This window comes from Dasypus novemcinctus, chromosome 7 (genome assembly GCF_030445035.2).
Source record: "Dasypus novemcinctus isolate mDasNov1 chromosome 7, mDasNov1.1.hap2, whole genome shotgun sequence".
NCBI classification, from domain to species: Eukaryota; Metazoa; Chordata; class Mammalia; order Cingulata; family Dasypodidae; genus Dasypus; species Dasypus novemcinctus.
Window position 1 is genome coordinate 130,744,153 of NC_080679.1, and position 14,004 is coordinate 130,758,156.

Consider the following 14,004-nt stretch of genomic DNA (forward strand, 5'->3'; position numbering starts at 1 on the left):
GTGCATGCACATTTTGAATTATATTATTAAGATAGGGTCATTTAAATATGATTGTTGGGTCAAATTATATGAATGTGGTTTAGACTTCTGAAAGAGTATGGTGGAAATATTTTTCAGAGTAGCCATACTATTTGACTCACAGCTTTCTTTTAAGGGTGACAATAACACTTTTGAAAAATGACAATTTCCTGGAATGTTAAATGAGCAGATATCATCTTTTCAAATTGCATGTTTCCTTTGTGTTGTTTAAACTAGATTCCTGGATGTCCCCCAAAAGGTTAGAGCTCTCAATTATCTGCTCCTTTCCACTTTAAAAATATCAAACCTTTCAAAATACAAAATAAAAATCTTTATATGCTTTGTTCTATGGTAAATGAAAAACCTGGTAGATTCTGACCACGTCAATATAAGCACATGACAATCTGTCCCAATGTTGGAATCCTTTACTTAATCAACTAAACCAGTTATGAAATTTTCATTGCCCAGAAATTCTAGGTGGTCCACCTCTTGTGGCCATACGCTAAAATTAATCTGATGCCATTCAATTCTGACTTAGGTATAGGAGTGTGGATTGAAGACATTTTTATTTTCCCTTTAACTTCCACTGATTGGGATTATTTTGCTTGATTTTGCATATCTCCCATTAGGTGTTTGCCAGACTACTGCGAGCATGGAGGAATCTGTTCCCAGTCCTGGACTACTTTTCATTGTAACTGCAGCAACACAGGTTACAGCGGCGCCACCTGCCATAACTGTGAGTGGATTCATGGTTTGCCGAAGGTGGGATGGCCAACGTTCAGTAATGTCAGTGTAAATGTCAGGATGTATGCAGCATGGGGTGGGCACTTATTCATTCGTTCACAAGTGTTTCTTGAGAGGGTATTATATTCAAGACCCTGTGGTGAGCACGGAGGGTACATGGACATAAGCCATATCCTCATGGAGCCTTTGGTCTACTAGGAAGACAAATAAGATGAGATAATTAGAATACAGGGGGTAAGTGTTGAAGTGGATGCAAGATAAGATGCAGTAGGAGCAAAAGGTGGAGTTATTAAGTCAAGCATATTGTCTAGAAGAGTTAGGTTATGCTGCTGTAACAAATAACCTCACATTTCCGTGATTTACATAACCAACTCTGTGTCATACTATGTTAGATGCCCATCATATACTGTCAGGGCACCCCTCCACATTGTCTTTATTCTGGGCCCTATGCTGACCAAGGCATTGTTATCTGAAGCGTTTCCATAGAGAAAGAAGAAAGCACAGGGAGCATGTGTGAGTTTTATAAGATTATACCTAGAAGTGCCAATGTCACTTCCACTCACATCCCATTGGTCAAATAGAGTCATATGGCCACACCCAAGGTCAAGAGGGGAGCAGGTATCTGGATAACAAAAGGCAGCAAGAATTGATGACTGCCCATCAATCCCAGGGAAATAGAGAAGCTTCAAAGAGAAGGCTTGAGCTATCTTGAATAGAAATATGGTAGGAAAAAAAAAGAAGAAAAAGGAATGCACAGGACCAAAGGAACAAATGGAGGCATAAAAAGTAGTGTAGTGTGGAATGTATGACTCTGCAGTTAGTCCCCTATGGTTGGGGGTTGCTGATAGTGAGGAGTGAAAAGAGAGGAATCAAGAGAAGAGGGCAGGACTAGAGTGCACTAAGAAGCAAAGGGTAATGAATAAAAAAATAATGTAGAATATGAATGCCACTTCCCACAATTTTTATACTCTGATTGGGGACAACAAACTAAAACCACATGACAAAGTACAGAATATTTGCCAATTAAAGAATTCTATGTCCAAGTGTGTGAAATAAACTGTAAGCATAATTCAAAGGAAGACCTATTCTGTACGTGTTGGCTGTGGTTGTAGGGGAAGATTTCATGGAAAACGGGAAACTTGATAAGAGTTCTCAAGGTAGAGGGATGGGAAAACAACCATCTAGGAAGGGGTCAGAGCCAGAACAAAACCTAGAGCTGTTCTGAGGGTTGCAGTAGAGTCTCAGGCTGGGGCAAGTTGCACCAGTGTTTCCTCAGTTCCTCACATTCTTAGTCCTGAATGTCTTTCAGGCTTCCCGTGGCCTGGAATGCAGCAGTCTCAAATGATGCCAGGGGAAAGGTCTAATCAGATCAGAGCAGAAATAACCCAGTTATCATAGGATGTTGTTGTTTTTGTTGCTTTAGGTTGCCTGGAAAAAACAAAAGAGTACTACCTGGTTTTAAAGTGAGAAGTCTCATTTATAAAATCTAATTAGAAATTTGGAACTGTGAAGAAAACATTGGACTATGAGATTGGATTTAGATTTTACCTTGCTTTTGTCCTGCAGCAAGTACATGGTTTTGTCTCCTCTGATCTCAGTTTCTTCACAGGTGCCATGAAGGAAAACTAAGGATTTCTTTTGGGTTCTTTCAAAGCTAAAGTATCATTTTTTTTTTAATTTAAAATTCCCAAGAAATACCAATCTTTCAGTTTCACATCTGGGTCTAGAAATAGCAACCCAAATATCCAACAACAACATGTATTGTGTAGAAATATAGTAGACCATATTAAGGACAATCCAGATTGCAATGCCATGGCTCCTGTAAGAAAATTGGAGGCCTCCAAAATGGCTGTCCATCTAACAGAGAGGCCAGGGAGCGCTGCAGAAGATTTAAGCTGCCACTACCCAGATTTCAGCCAAATGGCATCACACGTCCTTATGACTTTTAAATCTTACTCCGTTCACTTTCTTCAAAGGTAATTTAGCAGCTTTTTGAGGAGTTCATTTTTGTCCTTTAATTTACTCCATCAGGCTAAAAATACAAGACTTCCAGGTTTTTAAAGAAAGTGCGAAGTTGAAAATAGATGGAAGTTAGGCGCTGATTTTTAAAGGAACACTGTCAAGGCTGACAGGCATGAGACCCAACATACAGAGACTTAGGAAAACCATTCTTTTTTAAACAACCCCCCCCTCCTCCCGGTCCCTTTGCACAAAGTCTCTCGGTGCCTGCGCTGTGGGCTGCAGTGCTGTGAAACTCCAGTCTTCCATTCTGGGCACCACGCCAGGGCAAAGCCGAGGCACTTGGATGGCTGTGAGGATTGGCAGGCACACCTTGGACGCCTGCACAATTTGAGAATCTGTCGTCCCTCTAACTAATCTTTCACCCTCCCCTAACTGGGTGAGGATCATTGTTAGGAGTCACTTTGCAAGCTGAGGGAATGAATTCGAGCTTTCCTGTCCTCAGCAAGCATGGGCCCCACGCATGGGCCACCAGAGGGGAGAACTGATGGACTACAGAAGATGGCCCACAGGAGACCCTCAGACTGAGACAAAAACAAAGAATTCCTTCCCCACCCTCGCTGACGTGATGCTGTCTTCTGTGTCTTGGCACATGCTTTCTTGAGGCAGTTGTAGGCAATCAGAGCAATAAATGCAAGCTATTTGGTTTGGTACAACATTTGCAATGCTATGTAAACTGTAATTTCCTGAGTCTTCTCTTCTTACTTTTCATTTTGCCTTTCAAGCTCTTTGGGTCTGTTTCTTGTTTGTTTGTTGCTTGTTTGTTTTTTGTGCATTTGCTTTGTTTCTTTTTAAAATGTATGTTTATTTTATGAATATTTATTTGCAAATACTCTATACCTCACAAGCAAAAAATCCCCCCATTTTTATTATTTTTCATTACTGGTGCTTTTTAGTCAATATGAACCAATAAGACTGAGTTAGGACAGACAGGATCAAATTCTTTCTGTCCAGCCTTTGTAGATAGGAGCTCTAGGAAGCCACTCTTCCTAGAGAGGAGACCTCTTTAAGGAAGAGCAAAATCTGAATGTCCAAAATCTGTGGATGCAGCAGCAATTTGTTCTTGAAACTAGAGAAATGCCATTATGCCATTTCAATTTTCTTTCCTCTTTTCCTGATGATGCATAAAGAACTTGGGTATACAACTTAGATCACTTTTCAAATACCCTTTGTTAATAACAACTTCTTTATATTAGAGGGGATGAGTGTGATGGCAATTCCTATAAAATCTATGGCACTTTCCCCATTTCAGGAGGAATCACGAGCCCATGATTTATCCTATAAATGGCCTTTGAACTCTGTGATATAATTATCAGACATGATATAATAACGTACAATACAAATCAGGTTGTATCTTAGTTGTGGTTATAAATGTCCTATGTTATTAGGAACCCAAGGTAAGATGAAAAGGAACAGGTTTTGATTATAGGAACTTACTGCATAGAATGGTCTACAATGTCATGATAAAGAGATGTATCTCCATATTACAGATGAGTACACTGGGGTCCAGGAGGATTAAATAATTTTCCTGAGGTTATACCACTAGTTAATGGTGCAGCTGGGTCTTGAACACAGGTGTCCTAGCTACAGATGCCAGATTCTTAACTCCTATGTCTCCTTTCCCAAGAAGCACAACATTTGAAAATCTCTGTATATGGATGGAACAAGAAACATCCTTTAAATTATTTCAGACACACTGGGATATTGTGATACCACAACTGAAAATGCAATTTTAGAAGACTGAGAGATGAAAGAGCATCATTAAAGATGTAGGACTTGAAGGAATACTAAAATGGAATAGATTTAAGGAAAAAAGATGTAAGGAAAAAATGTGCAGATTATGAAGACCCAAACCATGATGGTAAGAATGCATATACCAAGATTTTTGGACTATACAGAAATTTGCCTGGCTCAAGAAAGGAAAAATGGCTAAATGTGTTCATTCATGCCTGAAGCCCAAATGGGGTTGCTATAAAGCACTTTCTCCTAGGAGAACCTGAAGTCCCTTCCTATGAAAATCAAAGATTTTCATCCACTACTGGTATCTATAAATACTACTTCAAAGACTGCCTAATAAAAGTCCTATTTAATGACATTTTTGTTTTTATTCAACCCCATTAACATGTTTTTCCTTTTGGGGGATGAAGGAAACTTTCCTGTGTTGTTTCCAAATACTCATTCTTGTAGCTAATACTGTAGTGAGTAATTTTGTACCTAAATATTTTTTATACCCATATGTTCTATTATTTCTCTAGAACTAGTCTTGGAAATGACATTATTACATCAAAGACTATGAATAGTCTTAAGGATTTTGATTCATATTTTTGTGTAACTTATTCTTCTAAAGTCTTGTTACAATTTCTACCTTGGCCACTATTTTCTTGTATCTTGTTTCAACTTCCCTGTTGGAATTGTTTACTATAATTGATATATTTTTAGTTAATCATTTGTGTATTAAAATGGAAATTATCATTGACCATCATTATGTTTTTTTGGATGCCTTATGCAATAAGAATAAGATCATCTCAATAGAGTTTCTTTTATCACTCAGCAAGTACTTTTTGGGTTTGAACCAGGGACCTCATACATGGGAAGCAGGTACTCAACCACTGAGCTACATCTGTTCCCCTCAACAAGTACCTTTTGAAAGCATATCTGCTGTTATTATGTGTTTGATGATTACTCTAACAATAATTGAACTCAGTAAGTGATGCAAACTTACTTATCATCTTTTCTGTAGCTCTATCAAGTAGGACCAAGCTTGATCTTCTCAATATCAGTGTCTGAATGATGGGGCTCATTCTGGCCTTGTCACCATTTCTTAGCCTTTGCTAATCCCTTTTCAGCAATGCAGCCTCTTGACAGCCTAGCAATCCTTTCAACTCACTTTTCTACTTGGAGAGTGTATGTCAGTTTTCTTCCTCTCCCCAGCCTGATACATTGCTTCTCTTATTGAGCAGTCAATAGCAGGTATTGATTGGAAGCATATCAAGTTGTCTGGTTATCAGACTTTACAGTAGTCTTCACAGAGGGACAACAATTTTGAGGTTTTAGCAATAAGTAAAAAGTTTCTCTAATTGCATGACTTTTGAGTGGTTACAATGAAAGATTGGAGAGCACAGGGAATTCTAATGATAAGAGTTTCTTAGCTCAGACCAACTTGTATCTTAATATTATCCTGTGGGTTTCCTATCAAGATCCAAAGAAAATTCACCTACATCTTAACTCTGAATGCTGTCAACAGAGGTTCCCAGCTGTAACTGACCACCTAAAGGAGAAAATAAAACCCACTCATAGTCATGCATTGTTGAATCCACACCCTGTTTCATTTTTATAGACTAACCACAGTCATTTGTGTCATCATTATTTTTATTCATATTAACTTCCCCACTGAAACTACAAACTACTTTCAGGAAGGAATCATGTCATATTTATATTTGTACTACCCATCTCTAAGGCATTGGTGACATTAAAGGCATGTCATATAAGTAGTGAGGCGGAAAATTAAGCAGAAAAATAAAATTTGGTGTAACATTAGATGGGCACCCCAGAAGCTTAGGATGTTTCTGAACCTTTCTATGTCTCCAGTCTCTTGTCTGATCCTTGCCAAGTAAGTAGATACCTGCTGTTTGATGTAAGCAAATAAGTGAGTTTACAAGACAGGGCACACACAGTGTCCAGCAAGTGAGAGGTAATAAATTTTTCAGAGTAATTACCTTTGAATAGAGTGTTGAAGGACATGTAGGACCTAGAACAAGATGGTCTTCCAGGAACAGTGAGCAACATGTGCAAAAAAGACAGATACTGGAAGCCATGCAACCGGGAGAGGAATATGATGCATCTAGGGTAGCTCAGTTCTAAGGTGAAATGGGGGAAGATGGAGAGACGGGGGATGCAGCCAGAGTGGAAGATGGGTGATAAACTCAGAGTTCTCTTCTCTGCTGGGCAAGTAGGAGCCATTCATGGTTTGCTGGATTCATTTTAATGTAAAGAAATGGCTTGCTAGTATTTGCTTTATTATCGTTTGCGTTGTGGGTTGTTTGCTTTTAGAAATATGACTCTGATGGTACTGTAGAGCGTGTATAAGGCTAGGAAGATTTTGGTGCTAGGGAGACATACTAGGTTCCATTTGCAATTGTCTGGGCAGCAAATGATGAGAGTCAGAACAGGCTAGAAAGAAGGGACCTGACTTGAAAGACATATCTAAAATTGGATCAAGCAGACTTGAAGACAAATTGGATATAGCAAAAAGAAAGATGACTTTTTGCATTTCAGCTTGGGGAGACTTCACTGATGAAGAATGTAGAGACTAACTGTTCATGTCTGGCTGAACCCAATAGCCTAGTGTCAAATGCAAGCTCTACAATTAACCAGAAACATGACCTCGGGGACATTACCCGAGCTCTGTGTAATTTACCTTCCTCCGGTAGTATGGGGCTAATAATAGCAACTACCTCATGAGAATTATGAGGAGGAGTAAATAAAATAATCTATATAATGTATTTAGTGTGATGTAAGGCAAATGCAAAATCTCTGTTCCATGTCAGATATTATTTTAATGGGCTGAGGACATGTAGGCGAAGGAGATTTAGCAGATACAGTCACCATTTCAGTTTGGGACATGGTGTTCATCTTGGCAGCTCTGGAGTGAGTCCCAGAAGGAGAGCAGAATCAGTAGGTATATGATTTCTCAAGCATTTCAAATAGAAGAGGTCAGGCATGTACAGTAGATGAGGGGTGGAACCCAGAATTGTGACTCAAGAAGGGATACACCTAGCACAAACTTAAGCAATGCTGAGTTAGTCACGATTCTCCAGAAAATGAATTAACACATGTGATCGTAGAGCTTGGCAAATCTGAATTTTATGAAGCAGGCCACAAGTTCCTTAAAGAGGTGGTGTTGAATTCCCTGGGAGAAGCTGTCTGAAGTAGAGAGAAAACTCTTCTTTCTGACTGCTAAAATCCTCACTTCTCCATTTCAGGCATCCAAATGATTGGATGAGGAAATTACTCTTATTTCTGCAGGCAATCTCTTTTGTTGACTGTAGATGCAATCAGCAGTAGATGCGACAAAAACTGACTAATGATTTAAACCATGAAATATATGAACAGAAATAATCAAGCCAGTACTGCAGGACCAAGCAACTTGACACCATAACTTAGCCAAGCTGAGGCATGAAATCCTGTCAAAACCGTCAAAAGGAGTATTCCTCAGATTGCTTTTTCATCATAGCAGCTGGTATTTTTTTGAATGAAAATAATGAATGGGGAAAAGCACAAAAAAAAAAAAAGAAGAAGAAAGAAAAGAAACGGTTTTCCCCCCAAAGGCATCCTAAATTGTGGCAGGTTGCTATATGGCTGAAATGTATTGAAGTGTCTGCTATTTAAAGGGAATTTGTTGAATCTTAACTGTCTAAGATATTGTCAAAATGCAAGTGAGTCAAAAACATGTTCCCTGCCATTGCAATGATTTTACTTTCTCAGGAGAAAACACCAACATCCTAGACACCATTAATAAACAAACAAGTGATGCATCATAGTATGTGGTTAAGTATAGATGAACTGAGAGTAAAGGAGAGTGTGGCTTCCAGACTCAAGGAAGAAAGTGGTCAGGTGAACTGAACCGGATGGAAAGAGTTCTTAGAGGGGTGACTGGCTCTGTAAGCAAGGTCTGGATTTTGGTGGGCAGAGAAGACCCAGGAGAGCAGCCCAAGGGTGAGGATCGGAGGAGGGGCCTGAAATAGGCGTAAGCATGGAGGGGTGCTTGGGATCCCTTCTAGGTGCTAGCCTAAGGGAGGAGATTGCGAATGTGCTGAGTCCCTTCCTGCACCTGGTACTGTGCCAGGGGCTTGCCATATGCTCCCTCATGTTTTTATAGCCCCCTCACTTTTTTGACTATGACCCCATCAGACTATGGCAGGTCCTTAAACAATGGGGCTTTCACATGTGCAGATCCCCTGACAAAATGACTCCTTACCACTTTCTCTACCTGTCAGCTCTTGAAAGAAGCCTGCCCGTAACTTTGTTCGATATTGGTCCTCTAACATAGTTCTTGTTTCCCCATATTAAAATTGACAGTTTGGTTCTTGTTTTCCTCTTCAAACTACAAATTTTCCTTGTATTCTTCTTTGTAGATCAGAGTATTTGGCTCATTGTAAAGGGTTAATGTGTATAAATATACTTCTATGGCCACAATTCATAAAGCCTCAGAGCTGGTAACTGGTGGAATTGGGATCTGGACTCGGTTCTAGAAGGCTTGAAATAATCACTTACCCTTTATATTACAGTATCTCTAAGTAAAAGAAAGAGCAGGCAGTCCAAGCAGGACTTAAGAAGTCTGTGCATCCGCTTTTTTTTTTTTTTCAACCAGAGAAGGGGTGGAAAGAAAGGAGTATATTCACTTAAGATCAGTTTTCTTCCTTTGGTAAACATCTTGTGGATTTAAGAGTTTTCTATTGTCATTTCCGATGTGTTAATTTGTTCTTTTTTTCCTCTGTCTCCCCCCTCAACTCTTACTTTCTTACACACATGCACACACACACACACACACACACACTTCTGTCTTCTGACAAAGTTATAGTAAGGCCAACTTCAAATACTTGGGATTGAAAAAGTACAAGAAGTGTGATCACAAATTCTGGCTTTATTCCATTTACCCTAGTAGCAACAAAGGATCCCAAATATATAAGAGAAAACAATTAATTGAAGATAATTTATTCTTTGATATTGCCTTCCTATGGAGAACCATTGATATTTACTTTGAACATTGTGCTGAAACAATGAGCATGTATTTCTAACGCATTTCAATCAACAGAAGACAAATTGAAATATGAAGCTAAGTATGCCCCATGGGTAAGAAGTAATCTGGAATATACATACAAATTAAGATAAATATATGAAGACATATTTTCCATTTGTGCCTAAGCTTTATATGCAGACAGATTTGGGTTATACTGATAGCTTTCTGGTCATGGCCAAATTATTTAACTCCTCTCAGCCTCAGTGTCCTGATTTCTAAAATACTAATAATTCATTTTACACATCTTGTGGGTTAGAGATGACAAAAGAAAAGTGTCTCCTACAATATTTGGGATTTGGCATTTCCAATTTAAATGATATCTAGTATGTATTTTTAAAAATTATTCTCATGAAGCAAAGGCATCCAATGGTTTACCTTCCTATGCCAATAAATCCTATGTCCTCATGGCTATGGGAACACTTTTTTCACTGTAGATCGTAGGTAAAGAGTAGGGTTTAGTATAAAGGCTGCCATCAGTGGAAGACCTGGGAGGCTCAGTGTCACTGACAGAACCCCAGGCTAGGGCTCCGGAGGTAGATCTCTTCAGCAAATGACCGTAGGCAAGTTCTTTCCACATGGGTACATCACTGGACCTGGATTAAGCATGGTTGCTTAAAAAGAACTATTCCAGTTGTTCCAGTCATTTGATTGTAAGTATGTTGACTCATGGAGGTGTGCTGTCATCAGTCTGTTTCCTATTTCTGAGCATATCCATTTTCTGAAGTTCTAGCCCAGAATAATATGTGCATAGATCATACATTCATCCATCTTTTAGAAACCAGTGGGTGTTAGTATACGCTGTTCCCTCAAATAATCTTTAAAAGTAAACAAGTGAAAACACATTGGGGACAGGGAATTCATAAAGGTTATAAATGTGTAAAACTCGAAGATTTTGTCTGTGAACATTTTGTAGAGCTGAACCACTGACATTTCATTTAGAACTGAGCAATGGGTCAATGCAAAGAGTAATGACAGTCAGTAATAAAAAATAAGAGAATGAGAAAAACAGTGTGATTCCTCAATATGGAATATCAATTTTATTTTAAACTATTGAGTCAGAGATTTGACTCTCTTGATTAGTGTGAAATAAAGGAATTCCTAGTGTGCTAGGCTAAATTTTGCAAAAATATTTTGACTGTAATTCAGAGGTAAAATTTAAAAAAAATATTTCCTCATCCATTAAAATTCTATAGCCTAACACTATGACCTATGATAAATAACTTTACCAATTTGGGAATCACTTGTGCCACACACCAAGGAAAATAATAGGATCTTCCCCTAATGGCTATTGGGATACTCATGAATCAATGGAATGGACGTGAAATCCCTTTGACAAGTGTGATCATAGCCTTTCCTTATAGGCTTGTTTACCTTACTAAGTTGCATCATTTCTTTTCCCTGCTGCAACCTTGGTGAGGGATTTGTTTCTCTAATGTATAAAGGAAGGATCTGAGATGCAGGGCAGTTTAGAATGGAGAATCCAAGGACATCAGATTCAAGACCCTCACAGGACTGGAATTTAAGTGTTTTCTCCCCTGGCTGAGATTGTACTCTAGGCAAGGTGAGTTGTTGCTAGTGAAATTCTAGAATTATTTTTAAAATACGTTTTTCTTACTTGGTTTCTGAAAACAACTCTGTTTACGTCACTGCCCAGCTTAAAAACCTTTACGTCTCCCCATTATCCTAATGATCAAATCCCTGCTTCCCAGGCATAATCCCATATGCATCCATGTAATAGTTACTCTGATCTGCTTTTTATTCCTCAAGGATGTTGGGTTCTTTTCATTACTCCATTCTCCCTTACTTTACCTAGAATGTTCTTTCCTGACTTTCTTCCCAGATAATTATTGACTGTACCTCTACATCCTACTTGACTATGCCTTTCCCGTGCAGTTACTGAGTTCTGCACTCTTCTCTAGCATCAGTTTTGAGGCTGAGAGGTCCAGAACTTTGGTTGTCCACTCGGTGTCCTCCACAGCTAGTACCAGCCCTAGTAAGTTTTGGGAGAATGGATTCCCAGCTTTCAACTTTTTGATTCTTCTTTGACTTGTATAAAGGAAAGTAAAAGACAATAAATCAGCTGATAGCCCACAGCATCTGTTGGGCTTTTTCCTTAGCCAGCATGAGGAAAGTTTCCTGCTTTCAGTTTGATGAAGGAACTAATGCTTCTGCTTTGAATTCAAAAGGTGGTTTTTAAAGATCAAGTCCCCAATCAGTTCTCAAACTGGCTTGCAAATCATCCTGAGTCTAGCATAGCTGTAGTGCATAATTTTATAATATCTGCATAAATAGCACTTTTGGATAAATAAACATGTGAAGAAAATATATTATAATATAGCATAATATAGGATAATTATATTATAATAATGACATTTGATCCCCAAACCTGTATACACAGTTGAATCCACACTTTATTTTGGCTGCTGTTATGTTTGAATTTCATTGATATATTTATTTTTATCCAGCACCAACTCTTGCAGATCTCTCCTGTTTTTAGGTTGCTCTTTCACATTTATATCAGGCATGTATAAATAGATGTCTATTCTGGGTCTAACAGTGAGCCAGGTATTCTGCAGGTGATGCCTGAAGGATGAAAGATCTGAATCCTGTACACAAGGACATTAAAATGAGCATGAGTACAAACATAACTGTATTATATACTCATAAAATAACACAAGGTTGCGTATGGTCCAAGAATCAACTGAATATGGTGAGAGAGAAAAATATACACCCCAGGCAAAGGGCAAGAGATGAAACATGATGGGGATGGAACATTCATCAATTCTGGCCTTGAGCTAAATCTCGTGGAAAGAGTGTGATCTGCACTGCCAGAGAGGAGAGAGATTGGGCCAAAAATCCAGTGTGCGAGTCACCTAGTTGGAGTTGGGATTAGTGAGGAGACTGACTTGAATAGATTGGAGAGTTCTTTGTTACTGGAACGGAATAAAAATGAGGATAAAGAAAATCTATAACTAGTTAGAGATCGACCAGAGAAACAGGATGAGCAGGAGATATCTATGAAGAGACTCATTTCAAGGAATTGCCTTGTTCAGTTTGGGAGGCTGGATAGGGAAGTCCAAATTCCAGGGAGAGTCCATTGGGAATTGTGGGACAGCACTCTCAAGCACAAGCCGAAGGTGAAGTCCAAAGATGGGATTTCCTCTTCCTCTGAGAGCTGTGGATCTGAATCTTTTTCCAATGACTGAATTGGTTAGTTGAGATTATCTAGCATAACCTCACATACTTAAAGTCTATGTTTATGGGCTTTAATCGTATAAACATGATGCCTCTGCAGCAATTCCTGTATTCGTGCTTGATTAAATAAGTGGGGTCTATAGCCTAGCCAAATTGACATGAGAAACTTATCATCACGGTCCACTACCTATCATCTCGCCACCTATCCACATCTCCTTTATCTATACTTAATCTCCTTATAAAGGCAATAACAGTCATACTTCTGCCTAACATGACAATTGGCACCGATATGACTAAGATGCTAAATAGGTTATATCTTATGTAACTGAAAAACAACTCTATATTTGTCTCCTACCTTTCCTTTAAATTTTATTTAGTGGAGATGAATATCCACTATCTTTGGCCAAAAACTCAGGTAAGAGTCAGTGTTGTTGGTTTTTGTTTTGTTTTGTTTTATTTTGTTGCTCATAGGTGGTAAACATTATTATGGTTATTTTATATCATAGAACACAACCTCAGTGCAAGAATTTAAAAGGTCCAGTTTAAGATAGACATCAATGTGTACATCTTATTCAAAGGTAAGATGTGTCCTAAACTCCTTTCTCTAAGCCTAGGCAAGGACCAGGAAGAGGGGAGGGGATGTGTGGGTAAGATTGCTTTTTACATTCAGCATAACTCCCTGAAGATACAGCCACATTCTTGTTTGTATCAATGTCTTTCCTTTCCTTTGCTGAGTAGCCCTCCATGTTATGTACCACAGTTGGTTAAACCACTCACCTGTTGAAGAATGGCTGGGCTCTTTCCAGTTTTTAATATTATTAGAAAAACTTTCATGTATGTATTTGTGTGTGTATATTTTTGTATGTGTGCGTAAACCTAAGATTTCATTTCTTTTGGATAAATGCCCAATGGCTCATGGGTCTTATATAATTACGTTTTTAGTTTTATAACAAGCTACCAAATTGTTTTCCCAAGGGGCTGTCTCATTTCACATTCCCACAAACAATACATGAATAATCCAGTTTCTCTGCATCCTTGCCAACATACGATGTTGCCACTATTTTTTTTTTTTTAATTTTAGCCATTATGTTAGACAAGTAATAATGTTTCATTGTGGCTTTAATTTGCCTTTCCATGAAGATGAATGATGGTGAATATCTTTCTATGTGCTTATTTGCCATCTGCATATCCTCTTTGGTGAAATGTCTTACCATGTCTTCACCCAGGTT

General features: G+C 38.6%; 1 protein-coding gene across 1 annotated transcript in view; it reads left to right on the forward strand.

Annotated features, from left to right (window-relative positions):
- CNTNAP5 (contactin associated protein family member 5) overlaps nucleotides 1-14,004 on the forward strand; it is an 810,000-nt gene that overhangs the window by 478,356 nt on the left and 317,640 nt on the right. The window contains exon 11 of the mRNA XM_058301170.2: nucleotides 648-754. Coding sequence (XP_058157153.1) covers nucleotides 648-754 — 107 coding nt within the window. The remainder of the gene's footprint in view (nucleotides 1-647; nucleotides 755-14,004) is intronic.